This window comes from Tupaia chinensis, unplaced genomic scaffold (genome assembly GCF_000334495.1).
Source record: "Tupaia chinensis unplaced genomic scaffold, TupChi_1.0 Scaffold000146_1, whole genome shotgun sequence".
In the NCBI taxonomy this organism is placed as follows: domain Eukaryota; kingdom Metazoa; phylum Chordata; class Mammalia; order Scandentia; family Tupaiidae; genus Tupaia; species Tupaia belangeri.
The window spans coordinates 1,816,970-1,830,670 of record NW_006159616.1 but is presented as its reverse complement, the minus strand read 5'-3'; the positions used below and the strand labels follow the sequence as shown (position 1 = coordinate 1,830,670).

Here is a 13,701-nt window from a genome sequence, read left to right as displayed (position 1 = left end):
CCCCCCGCCCACCCCCCCCTGGCCGGGGGGAAAGCCGCGGCCGCAGCAGAGCAGCTCGCAGCCGTCAATGGCCTTGGATGTCTTGTTGCACGTGCGTCCCCGCGTGCCCAGCACGCCGCTGCGCATGTCCTGTTCGCAGAAGTCTGGGCTGGGCTCCAGGTACACCAGGTCCTCGTCTGTATGTGGCTTGAACTGAGCATTGCGTGGCACCAGCGCCCTGGAGGAGCCCACGCGGCGTGGCTCGACCTCGGTGGCGCCGTCGAACTTCTCCTTCAGTGCGTGGCCCACCTGGCGGAAGGGCGGCACGGCTCGCCAGCACGTCTTTACCTCACAGGATCCTGACACCCCGTGGCACTTGCACTCCACCCGCATGTGTGTCAGGATAGCCTGCGGGGGAGGGGGGGACGGGACATCAGGAGACGGCAGTGGAGTCGGGTGGGGGCCCTGAGTCACCAGAGGAAGGATAGCTCGGGGCCCCACCACAGAATCGGGGCCTCTGGGGCTGACTCTGCAGAATCAGATTTCCTGTCGGACGTTCTCTGAGCTGGTAGACCGTGTGGGGGACAGATGGGCAAGATACCGTCCCTGTGCTGGGGACACTCGGAGTCAGTGCAGGGCAGTGTCACATGAGACAGTGAGTGGCAGGTGATGTGACAGGGCAGGGCAGTGCTGCATTTAATCTCACAGGGACCTTGGGGGAAGGCCGTGAGAAGGCAGATGGTGCCACAGGCGAGAACGGGGTCTTAGTGAAGACAGGAGGGTTCAAGGCGTAGCTCGGTCACTTACTTGGGTGTATGGACACACACGTGCATATACGTGTGTGGTCGGGGCTGCTCACCCGGCTGCCCACACCCTGCCTGCGCTGTGCCCAGTGCCTGTGGAGGGCATCCAGTGCTGCTGAAAACCGGAGCAGATGCATACGAGGGGCTGCATGTAGGGTGGGTTGTGGGGCCCGCCTGTGCCGCCCTACCCTGGTGGTGGGGGCAGTGCCACGGTACCTTCCTGCCGGCCTCGTTGTTGTGGAGGTTCATGAGGGCCCGGCTAGATGAGGCCCCCTTGCTTCTCTCTCGCACATCCACAAAGGACTGTGAGAAGGCCACGCCGTAGGCGATGTTGTCCGAGCAGCCTGACCACTGGAATCCTGGGGTACGGTGGGCATGGAGGGCTGCGGTAAGTGAGGGCAGGACCAGGGCCCCTGTCCTCCCCCCGACCACCTCCTGTGCTTACCCTGTGGGCTGACCCCATGCACCGTCCGGTCACATCCACACTTTTCCAGCTCCCCGCTGCTGCATGCTCGAGTCACTGCGAAGGCCACACCTGCCGAAGAGATGGCGTACACGAAGGCCGCCTCCCGAGTCCCTGTGGGAGGCAGAGGGAGGGCAGCTGGGTCCCAGGGCTCCGCCCTGCCCCTCATTGGTGGAGAGTGGGGCGTCCTGAGTGCTGGAGCCCCAAGGGAGCGGGCAGCTGAACTCACATGCCAGCACGTGCTGGCGCCCGCTCGGCACACAGATGGCGCGCTCATGCACTCGCCTGTGTGACCAGAGCCTGGCAGCCCATGAGGTGGGTCCCACTGTGATCTCATTCGACTGCACGAGGAGGTTGCCCGAGACCCCATAGCCAGCCGTCGTGAGGCCGCAGGCAGTCTTGCCTTAGCCTGTGGGACACTGTTCTCACAGCCTCTTGAAGGCTGGTGTGGTTCGAGCCATTTTATGGACGATCAGACTGCAGTGCCACGAAGCAGAGAGCTGGGCCCTACACCCAGGCCTGGTGTCCTTTTTGGCCTCTCCAGCAGGCCCCACTGGGCTCGGAGGGGCCCCCACCTTACGGCCCGGCGCCAGCCCTTGAGGCTGGGCCCCCTTCTGAGAAGGCCGTGCTTCCTTGCAGCTTTGTGCCGCTGACCACCACAGCCGTGGCTCCTGCCCTGCCGACGGGTGCGCAGGCCTGTCTGCTGAAGCCCTCCCTCGCCTGGAGTTCTGTCTGTCCCCTGTCCTGAGGGTGAAATGCAGGTCCCAGGCGGGAAGGGATCCTGGCCCGGACACCCAGCCTGGAGCCATCCAACTGCACAGCTCTGTCTCCTCTGCACCCGTTTGTCCCATCTTCCTTCTGCCCATGCCTGCTCAGGGATTCTATTTTGGTATTTTGGTGTCGCCCCTGGTCCCTGCTGAATGGATGTTTTTATCCTCCTAGGAACTGTGCCTCCGGAGAGTAGCTGTTGTGGAGGCTCTTTATGGGGAGGGGTGTGTTAGTGGGAGTGCGCAGGGCTGGCTGGGCTGGGGGTGTGACCAGACAGCAGGCCCTGCTCCTCTCCTGGCCCTGTGAGGGCCTCTGTGTGCCCTGACTGTCCTTCTGTCTCTTGCCGGCCTGTCCGTGTCCGCAGGAGTGGAGGGGGCCGGCTTTGGCCCCGTGGTTGGCAATTACCTCTGCGACACCCAGGCCTGTGCTCTCAGCTGCCCCGGGGAGCAGTCGCCGTGGTCAGACGGAAACAATCGGCGCCTCTGTGCCCGTGTCTGTGGACAGAGGCGGCAGAAGCCGAGCGCGGGGTGGGGGGCAGCCCAGGCCCCGAGCACGCAGGACGCCCTGTTCTCAGTTTGGCCCTGGGGCTGGGGATACTGCCCACTGCCCACTCTGCCCTGGCTTGGCCATGTCGAGCAGTGTTGGGGTCTTGGCTGGAGCAGTGGAGGCCTGACAGCCTGAGATGAAATCTCCTCCAAGTTAATCGAGGCTAATAGCAGGATCGTGTTGGTTGGGTTTATGCTGTGGCCGCCCAAAGAGGGCCGACTTCAGTTTCTGGTATTTCTGGTATTTCCAGGCCTGAACCAGCACAAGTCTTTTGCCCCAAAGACCAAGGGGGGGAGGGAGGCAAGGCAGGAGATAGGGCTGATGGACTGGGGGGTGGCCTCCGTGCTTGGCCCGGCATGGTCCTTTCTCTGCTCCTCTGGGCTCTCAAGCAGCCCTCACCCAACCCTAGCTCTAAGGTGACCTCCACCCCGAGAACTAGGTAACATCCAGGTCCCCTTCACCCCGGCCTTGGGGGATCAAGGACACCCATGTTCTCCACTTGGAGCAGGCCCAGAAGAGGTTCTGGGAGGAAAGTAATAATAGCAAGCGCAAGAGCTTGCAGTGTGCTGGACACCAAGCGCTTTATACATCGTGATTTACAGACTAGTCACAGATACCCTTTAGTCCTCGTCGTACAGACGTGGAGACTGAGGCCCTGCAAGGTGAAGCCAAGAAGTGGTAGAGTCAGAACTCGGACTTGGACAGCCTGGCTCCAGAACTCGCGCCCTTGACAGCACTCAGCTTCCCGAGGCCGTGAAGCCCTGGGAATACACGCCGACCACCCACCTCCCGTACCGAAGCCCAGAGGGCTGTGCTCGGCCCAGGAGGCCTGAAGTTTTGGGGGTGTGTGCAAGCCTATGTGCCCCTAAACCAATGGCAGTGGCTCCTCCAGCCTCCTCTAACTGGCCCAAGGTCCCAGCCTCGGACTCCAGAGGTGCCCCTCCCCACCCCTTGCCTCTGCCTAGCCGCCCAGGATGGAACCGTGGTCACCAGTGCAGGGCCTGCAGGGCCTGCTCCTCACAGAGGCCACTCACACATAGACTCCTGTTCCCGGGAGTGTGGTGGCATGGAGGCGGGGACTGCTTCCTGGTTGCGGGTTTGCTTACTCCAGCTACAGGAGGACTAAGCCCACTTTGCCCTCGCCTGGGCCAGGTAAGGCGGACCTCTGTTCCTAAGGTGCCAGCCGTGCGGCTCCCTTTCTTTGCCGTCCTGCCATCTCCACCCGGCTCCTTTCTTCCTGCTGTTTCTTCTTCCTGGAGCAGCCGTGTTCCCTGGCTCTACAGGTCCACATCCTCTGTGTCTTCTGGATCTGACCTTGACCTCTGTTCCAAGGTGCTGGGCTGCTGGGGTTAGGGGCTCGTGCTGTCCTGCATGTCTGGTGACTGCTGTTTCCCAGTGCCTTCTACACGCTGCACATGCTCCTGACGGTCTCAGCAACCCACCCCCCACAGCTGTGCTCTAGGACAAGCCAGGCTTGGGGGCTAAACGGCAGAGTGGGACCTGGGGCTGAGGTGTCTTATTCGAGGCCTGTGCCCCCGAGCACAGCTTTGGCGGTCTCTCCCAGATGCTGAAAGGAAGGGCATTCGAGCAGGGAGGGTTTGGTGGCGAACCGAGACTCCTGGCATTTTAGCAGGAGGCTGAGCTGGAAGCAGCCATGGGCGTGGTGACTGCCGGGCATCAGGGCAGGTGTCTTGGTGGATGTCGGAATGGACTCAAGCGTCTCCAAGTAGACCCGGCAGGAGTCATGGGGCCGTGAGGTGGGCCGGATCCTGGGCTCCCAGGAAAGCCTTATCCCCCCATCCTCTGCCCTTCAGCTTTTTTCTCTCCTTGGACCTGCAACAGCCCGCCTGTTCTTCACACCACCTCCAGGAAGCCCCTTTGACTTTAAGAGACAGTGTAGGACTGGGAGAGAAGAAAGGCTTCATGGCCAGGCAGCTGGTGAGACCCGGCCTCCCTCTGGGCCTCACTCCCCAGCTCCAACATGGGGTAGCGGTGCCGCCCCGCAGGCCAGACCTTGCATTTCTCCTCCATCACCGCCCGAGCTTCCTGGTGCTCTCGGGCTGCTCGCCCCTTGCCAGCAGGATCGGGCCCTAGCCTGGCTTCTGTATGTCATGCCTATTTGTCTGGCCTCTGCAGCCACAAGGAACTCCGGTATGGGGGTGTCTCTGGGGACCCTCCTCTCCAAGTCCCCACAACTTATCTGATAGCATCCAGAGTCTGTCCAGAGAGGTCACTCGGAAGGAAGGCATGTTCTCCACCCTGAGTCCAACTTGATGCCGATATTAAAGACAGAAGTGAGAGCAGAGCTCAGTGAGGCACCGGCGGATTGTGTCAGTCAGTAAGGCATCCCTTGTGGCATAGGCACACGGGGAGTGAAAAAGCGAATGTGGGTGCAAAGCCTCCCTTTGTTCTGACTACTGCACCACACTGCCTCCCATCGTGGCCGGCAGAGCCTGCAGGGGCTCCACTTGGGATGGGGCTGATTGAGGACACAGAGCTCAGGCAGGAGGTGGCGCTTACTGCAGACAGGAAGATGAGAAGTGAGAAGGCACGCCCCGGGGGGTGGAATGGCCACACCACAATCCCTTCTCCTCCGTTCTCTCGGGGTTTTGGGGGTAAGCACACATACACACCCAGGGTGTTTTTCCAAGCCATAGGGTCTGGGACTCAAACCACTTAGTCAAGCACGTGGGACCCAGTGCCTTAACCACCATGCCACCTGCTGGCCTGAGAAGGGGTGTTCTTAATACCTTCCCACCTTCCTAGCCTGCTCAGGCCGGCCTCCTCAGACCTCCAGGCTCTCTACCCTCCTCTCACCATCAAACCTTTTCACTCATTCAACAAGTATTGGTTACCTGCTCTGTGCGGGTGCCGTCCAGCCATGGGATGACGCAGCGTAAACCCTCAGGTGCTCACATCTGGCCCTTTATGCCTCCTAGCCAGGACTGCCACCCCCTCAACTCCCACAGCCTGGTGGCTGTTGGACCTCCGTCACAGGCCGGGGCCCTGTCACACCCTGGTCTCATCCCTCATCTCACTTCACTGTTGTCCTGCTCCAGAGGCCTCAGCTACTGGGGAATGGGGAACTGGACTTGGGGCCTGTGAGACTTTGGGTCGTGCTGGCAGCAGGAGAGCCCCCCACCCCCGCCACCAGCCCGTGGGAGGGAGCGCCCTTCACAGACACCCTCTGAATCCACTAAGGGACTCCTAGGAGGTGGCCCTGCGATCCTTCCCACTTTATAGGAAGGAAACACGGGCTTAGGGAGGTCATGGACCTTGCCCAGGATCTGGTGCGCTCCCTGTCTGCTGCTGAGCCACCCCTCTTGGCTGTGACACGGGGACAAGTCAGCAGCGAGATGACCCAGGGCACAACAGCGCATGCTAGGACCTCAGCACACTGGGCTCCTCTTCTGTGATCGCTGCCTGGGTGCTGGGGGACCTGCTGCCTCTGTCCTCATCCACATCTGAGGCCACAAGCCCAGCTAGGCAGCTCCCGCATGTGGGCACCAGCCCGCATGCCAGGGCTTGGGAGAGGCTTGCCTGCACTGTTGGCGGACGACTCTCCACAGTCAGAGTCCACACAGAGTGCCTCCCCTAGGTTATGATACTGATCCCCGGTGGTGGCCCCACGAGGTCACTGACAGGGAGGACGCCGAGGCTCGGAGGGCTCAGGTCGCTGCCCAGGCCCTGCTTGCCCACGCTCTCCCTCCAGCTGCTCTCGACCCCAGATGGGCAGAGCCAGCCCTTTGCTCTCGGGTCTCAGGATGGACACATCTTTTCCTTTGGACTCGGGACACAAATGAAGAGTTTTCCAAAAGGGACATTACTAGGGAAGAAAACCAAACTGCGGAAGTGAGGCGGGCCGGCTCCATGGCCTGGTGGTTAGGGCAGCCAGATCCCACATGGCAGACTGCAAGGCTGGAGTCCTGGACCTGGTGGCCTTAGAAACATGCCAGGTACGTGTGTGCGAGCGCCCCAAATCCTGAAAAGGGCAAAATGGAGACGGGGTTGCGGCATGGCCATCCTCGATACGGGGGTGCTTTCTCACTTTCCTTCTCTTCTCTGTCTTTTTCTAGCAAGTACATAAACCCTCTAGCAAAAAATAGAATTAAAACAGAAATTATGGGGTCAGCAGATGGCGTAATGGTTACGTCACGGGACTCTGAATGTATGTGACTGCGGTTTGAATCCCGAACCCAGCAGCTTAAAACTCACACTGGACATGTGTGCGTGCTTGCCTAAAATCCTGAGAACAGAGGACAAGGGACTGGCATGGCCATCCCCCCGGGGGTGGTTTCTCACTTTCTGTCTGTCCCTCTGGTGAGTACACATGCCCTATCGCAAAAATCCCAACCCCCTCAAATTTAAATAAAATAAGAATGAGGAGATGGATGAGTAGGAAGAGTTTAGACTCCTTCCACAGTACTGGTGCCTACCTGCTGTGACTGGCCTGGCCTCAGGACACCTTGACTCCGTTTCCAGGGCACTGGCCACGTGGCTGAGCCACTCAGCCTTCAGTCCAGAGCAGGTTCCAGCCAGACCTAGGATTCTGTGCCCCCTAGAGCTCACTGAGCCGGGGCTGTGCCTCCCTGGTCCCTGTCCTGAAGGTGAGGAAGGCACTTCTCAAGGGGTCGAGCCCACACTCACCCACGTCGCCCCTTCCCTGCCTGCCCGGCTCCTTGCTGCCGCCTGCTCTTCATCAATGACACCCATCGACTGTCTCCTACGTGCCAGGCTTTACCATGCGCCTGGAGGCGAGTAAGTAGCCATCGTCCTTGTCTCTGGAGAGCTCAGGACTTACGTGATGGGGCGTGGGGTTGGGTGGGGAGACGGAGCTGTTCAGCCGGAGGTATAACGAAGCGTGTGAACCCAAATGGTGTGGACCACAACGTGTGCGTGTCTGTGTAGCTCCATGCCCATAGCCTACTCCATGTGTGTAAGTAGGAAGGCAGCCGCGCTCACCACTGTACCTCCAGCGCCACTCTGTGTAAACGGGATAATCAGGCAGATGGGTCAGAATACAGAGCTGGTTATACAACTGTCTTAGACTATTTTTATAGTGTTTTTGGTACGTTCTATCAAAACAAGAAAATAGAACACACACACACACACACACACACACACACACCCTCCAAATAAGAACAGAGAACTTTAGAGCCCTTCTGTAGAGCTGGGAAGGCTTCATGGAGGAGGGGCGTGTGGCGCGGGTCAGGGAGGGACTGGAAGTGCGCGGAGCCTGGCACGTGGAGCCGTGTGAAGCACGGTCGCCCACACCTGCTGTGTGTGAGGGGCTTCGGGGACCATGCAGGGCTGTGCCTGGGCCCTCGGTGGTGGCATCGGCTTCCCGCGGGATCCTCCGCCCGCAGTCTGCCCACTGGCCCCTGCTTGGTTTCCAGAGTGGCCAGTGTTCAGCTATGCTAAACAGGAGCGTGCCGTGTCGGCCCCGGCCAGCTCGCAGGAGAGTGGCTTGCAGATTTCTATTGCAGTTGGTTTCCAACAACATCCAAATGGTTCGCCACAAGCCGGGCAGCCCTGGCCGCCTGGGACCGCAGGTGCCAAGACCAAGGTTGGCCCAGGCACCCCTTCCTGCTGTCTGAGCAAGTCAAGAGCTCTGTCGCCTGTTGGTGGCCCAGAAGTGTCAGTTTCATGCTCAGGAAGTAGAAAGAGGGGCAGCTGGTTTGAGCACTTCCTCGAGGGCAGGGCTTGACTCGGTGACCTCTCAAGGAGCCTTCCAGTGCTCCAGGCCCTGGCCCTGTGTCCTTTGGCTTAATGCCTTCTCACATTTCTGTGTCAGCTGAGGGCCCACCTCCTCGGAAAAGCCTTCCCTGGGCTCCCCTGGCCCCTCATCATGGCTTTTTCTCACCCTGAGTAAGAGCGTAGACCCTGGAGCGGGACTGCCTGAGCTCAGGCCCCAGCTCTGCCACTCTGCAGTCCTCTCAGGTTGGATAGGTGACTTAACCCCTGCGTGCCTCAGTTTCTCACTTGCCGTGTGCAGGCCTACCTCAAAGGGCTAGATGAATTCATGTTACTTAAAACACTTTGAAGGGACCAGCAGTTAGCGTAATGGCTATGTCGTTGGACTCCCATGTATCTGACCGCGGTTTGAGTCCTGGACATGCCGGGCGTGTGTGCGTGTGTGCCCAAGATCCGGAGAGGAGAATTGAGGAGAAGGGATTGCGGCATGGCCAACCCCCCTGGGGGGCGATTTCTCGCTTTTTGTCTCTCTCTGTCTTTCTGGTGAGCGCATGCGCCCTATAGCAAAACAAAAAACCTCTCCAAAAAAAAGAAAACAAACAAACAAAAAAACACTTAAAAAGTGGGGGGGCAGCAGATGGTGTGGAGGTTAAGGTGCTGGATCTCATATGGCTGACTGAGCAGTTCAAGTCCCGGACCTGGCAGCTTGAGAAATACGCCAGGTTCATGCACAGGCGTGCCCCAAATCCCGAGAGGAGAATGAAGGGATTGCGGCATGGCCATCCCCCCTGGAGGCAGTCTTCAGTTAGTGTGACAGGCGTGTCCTCCACAGCGCCCCCCTGTGCTGTAGGTATGTGAGTACAGCTGTCACCCACTAGCTTGTGAGCCCCCGAGAACAGGAGCTGGGTGCTGTCCACGCCTAGATTTCAGGACCCGCCTCGCTGGAAGTGCTCAGTATGGCCTCAGGTGTGCCAGGGAACGGGCCAAGTCCCAGTACCTGAGCCAAGTGCCTGGTGGGGGGTCTGGGCCTCAGGTCCGAGTCCTGACTCTACTCTTCACCCTCCGAGGAGCCTGGGCCACTCAGTCCTGTCCCCTGCCGGAGTCTCAGTCTCCTCTAACACAGGGCGGTGCTCCTCGAGAGCAACACGGACACGCTACACGCTGGGTGCTGCAGGGCGCGAGGCCGCAGCGCCTCCTCGGACGGCCCGGCCTAAGCTCGCCTCCGCCTGGATCCCCCGCCTGCCACCCGCAGCGTGCATTTCCCGTGCCCTCACACGGACAGTTGTGGTTCTGCTTCAGAAACGACAGAACAGCCCAGACACCACGAGCACAGTGTTCCCCAGCACCGCTGGCTCCTCCCGTGCCCTTCCCTCACCTTGCGTCACCACCTTGCCAAACACGGGCAGGGAGTCGAGTGTGGAGCAGTTCCAGCGCCGGTTCCGGAACTGGTACTGGCACTCCTCGATGGCCAGCTGGGCGCCGCGGCGCACCGAGTCCATCACCTCCAGGTTCCTCTTGCACATCTGCACCTGCCTCTGGATCAGGCCCTTGAGCTTCTCACACGTCTCCTCCTCTGAGATGCTCCCCACCGAGGACAGCTTGGCCAGGTACCTGGGGAGGGGTGCAGTGTGATGTGGAGCCCGGCCCTGCCCTCCCGCACCTAGGCCGCCCTATGCCCGGCCTGTGTCTCTGAGTGTTGGCGTGTCCCAGTGACTGGCCCAGCTGCTGACTTCTGTCTGGACACAGTGACAGGCCCTCCTTCCTGGCTCTGGGGCACCAAGGGAGTGGACGTGCATGCTCCACCAGAAGGCCTCTGTGCCCAGCAGCAGCTTCTGTGGGAGGGCAGTGGATAGAGCCCCCATGGGACCCCTCTCTGCCTGGGTGGCCCTTGCACAGTGTCATGTCCTGGAGTTACCCTCCAGCTGCTCCCTGCCGAGATGCCCAGGGAGGGAGGGCAGGGATCTCGGAGACCAGGCCCACCTTCTGGCTGCAAGGCCAGGCTCACTTCCAACCACACCCCAGGGCTGTAGGCAGGACCAGTCATTGCCGCAGCACTTGGGAGGTGGGATGATGGGCAGTGAGGGTGGTCCAAGCTCCTTGAGTTTCTATAGCCCGAAGCTGGGGCCACAATCTAAATGAGATAATGTGAAGGCCCTCCAGGCCCAGGCACGCAGTGGACAGAGGCTCTGCATGCTTTGTCTGCGGGAGCCTGGCATGGGCACCGCAGCCCACTGGTCATTCGGTGCTGGGCATTAGTGCAGGCACTTCATCTTGTGTGGTCTCACCTCAAATCTATGAGCTGAAAATTATTACACCCTTTCCCAAGTGAAGGCCGAGAGGTGACATGCCCAAAGTGACACAGACAGCAAGTGCCAGAGCTGAGCTTCATACCCATCAGACCCTGGGCCGCCTTCTGGGGGACGGTCAGGGGGCCCCAGAAAGACTTGGCCTATCTGATAACAGACACCTTGTGGCCTGGTCCAGGAGGTATATGGGCCTGGAGTGAGACGAAATGCTCACTGGAAGGGAGCGGACAGGGCAGGGCCCTGCGAGGAACCTCCGCCCACTGCCCTTTCCCCCTCCCCTGCCCCGGACCAGAGTGTGTATCCACTGAGCACTCACTAAGTGCCAGGTTCCAGTTCAGAAAGGCGAAGTGACTGCTGGTCTGGGTGACCCAGAGCCCTGCCCCTCATCCCCGCCTTTCCCCGGTATCCAGCCAGGGCTAAGTACACGCAGTAGGTGTGCAAGTGGCCGCTGACCTGGTGCAGAGCTGAGGGGTGACTCTGGAAGCCCCTCCCCCATCTGTTCAGAGGGAGATGCATCTGATCGCCTCTGAGCACAGGGCTGCCTGGGGTCACACCTGTCCCCGATAGGTGGTCTGGGCCAAGCCCTCCTTTTCCAGGCCAGCGCAAGAATGGAAAGGGGCCTTCCATGTCCTTCTAGGAGGCAGCTCAGGCCCTGGCTCTACCTGCAGCCTCGGCCACCCAGGTGGAATAGAGCTGCTGCCTTGGAACTTGCAGTGAGCCAGGCCTCCCGGGTACTCACTCTGCAAAGCAGGTCCCCGTGGGTGGGGGCTTTCTCAGGGTGGCAATGAAGGTGCTCCTGCACCTTGCAGTGGCCCAGCTTTCCTGGCACCAGGGACTGGCCTTATCGAAGATGGTCCCTGTGCAGACCAGGGTGATCCAAGCACACCACCCTGCCATGCACCTATTTCCACCACTACACGTCATTCCAGTGAAGCAATCGCCCCACGGGGCATTCTCCCTCCTGTGAGAATCCAGTGCTGCCACCAGTCCAACAGGAGCAGCGCCCAGGCAGCGAGGCTAGTGAGGGGCGGCGGCTGCAAACGCTTGCTTCCCCGTCCGCTCCCTACTCCCTGCCATGCTGCCCTGAAGCCTGGCACGGTCCGTGGCCCATGGCCAATAGGCCATGGACGGGCACCAGTCCATGGTCCCGGGGTTGGAGACCCCTGTTGTAAGGGACACTGCACAAATTTATTCTCTGAGGAAAGGGAAGGGGACGGCCACTGCTTCCAGGGCTCAATCCTGTCATCTGTAACATGGGAAGGTACTGCTGGTTCTGCCTGAGTGGAAGCCGCTGTCGGAAGCCACAGAAATCTGGGCGTGAAAGGTGGTCTGACCCGGGCCTGAGCCAAGGAGGCAGGAACACCCATGTTGAGCAGTACATAGAAAAACCTATGACTGGGAAAGTCGGGGGCTAGCAGGTGGCAGGGAGGTTAAGGTGGCTAGATCTCAGATTGCTAACTGAGCAGTTCGAGTCTCAGACTTGGCAGCTTCGAAATCGCTGGGCGTGTGTGCGTACATGCCTAAAATTCTGAGAGGAGACTGGAGAAGGGACTGTGGTGTGGCCGTCTCCCATGGGGGTGCCTTCTCATTTTCTCTCTGTCTCTCTACCTCTCTGCTGCAGACACATGTGCCCGATGGCCGAAGCCTAAGAAAGGGTATTTAATGTGGATGAGCACGAGGATAGCTAACTTTTGCGGGACTCGGCCTGGGTCACGCTTTACATGATCTCGTTTGCCTCTCCGAGCGAGCCGGTGGGCACCTAGGACGGGATCTGCCTAGTGTGCAAGTCACCCGGTCTGTGGGAGGGGGCAGGACAGTCTGGCTCTGCCTTGGGTGGAGACTATTCCTGCAGGTGGCTCGCGGACTGGGACTGCCATGTGGGCGGAGGCTGGCTCCCTTCCTCCCCAGGTGCTGGCCAGCTCCCCTGCCTAGAGAAGGCAAGCGACCACTGTGGCCTGTTGCTCAGGCGTGTGTGGCCGTGCAGCGGAGCATCTCAGGGCCTGTGAAAGGTGGGGCTGGAGAGCGGTCCTGGGCCAGCCCTGGCGAGGGCTCCTGGCCCGGGCAGCTCTGGCTCTGAGACCACTCTCCTGTCACTCAGCATCTTCCCCCGAGATGCTTGTCGCCCCCTGCCTGTGGCCCGAGTGTGACCTGTATCTGTCCATGGAGAGGAGGGTCCCATTCCCACGACCCTGCTCTGTGGTGGCGCTGCGTCTGCCGTCAGCTGGTCACATCCTGGGAACTCGGTAACTGCGAGGCCCTCCCCGTTCCCTAGCAGACGGGCAGGTGATGGGAGGTGGGCCTTGGGCCTAGCAGGCCAGCCGCCCCTTGCTCCCTGCCCTCTCTACCCAGTCTGGCCCAGGGAGGAGCCTGAGCCTCTGGAGGCAGACAAGGCCCGAGAGGTGGCTGAGGGGCAGGGGGAGGCTCAGCTTAGAAGGGCGAGCAGCCTCCCGCCTCCTCAGCCCTGCCAGAGTGCTCCCCCTGCCTTGGCGCTGAGGGAGGGGCACCCATGGAGTCCCTCTCACCTGTCACTCTTGGCCTGCAGGGGGCGCCAAGAGCCCGGCTACTGGCGGTGGGCCAGGCCCACGTAGCGAGCCCTGTGTCCCTCAGTGAGGGGACAAGGGGTTAATCCCAACTACGGTTCCTTTCCTGCTCAGACCCAGGTCTGGCCTCTCAGAGGAGGGCAGAGACCCCTCTTCGTCTGTGACACTGGGCACGGAGCTCTGCTCTCGGCATCCAGCCAAGGGGCCAGGCGTGGCCACGTTGGCCTGGCCTCTGGAGAAGGGAGGTGTTCTAAGGATTCTCTGGGCCAGGGGGGCAGGCGAGGGAGGCCTACTGGGGGTCTGGTAGCCTTTCCGAGGACGGCGTCCACGGTCTCCCTCCAACTGGTGGGGTGGGGAGTGCCTAGGCCTCAGAGGCCTGCTGGCCCATGCCAGGCTAATGGATGGGGCCCCTGCCATCGAACAAGGGGCAGGATGGACCAGAGCCGCCCACCCCTCTCCGGGCTCAGAGCGCAGCCAGGGAGATGGGCTGGGACGACGGCGGCAGGGATGTGGGGGGTTGCTGGGCTGTGTGGCTGTGAGTCACCGGGACAGCCTCCAGGGAGAAGCCGAGAAACCGCTTCCGGCCGGCACCCGGGCCCGCC

The 13,701-nt window shown here is 60.8% G+C and overlaps 1 protein-coding gene across 1 annotated transcript in view; it reads right to left on the bottom strand.

The window, feature by feature from the left end:
• Nucleotides 1–9,864, bottom strand: part of WNT4 (Wnt family member 4) — a gene marked incomplete at its 5' end in the record, with an annotated part of 11,426 nt that extends 1,562 nt beyond the window's left edge. The window contains 4 exon segments of the mRNA XM_014586509.2: nt 13–387; nt 999–1,141; nt 1,228–1,359; nt 9,629–9,864. Of these exon segments, the coding sequence (XP_014441995.2) occupies nt 13–387; nt 999–1,141; nt 1,228–1,359; nt 9,629–9,864 (886 nt within the window).
• Nucleotides 9,865–13,701: the final 3,837 nt, after the last annotated feature.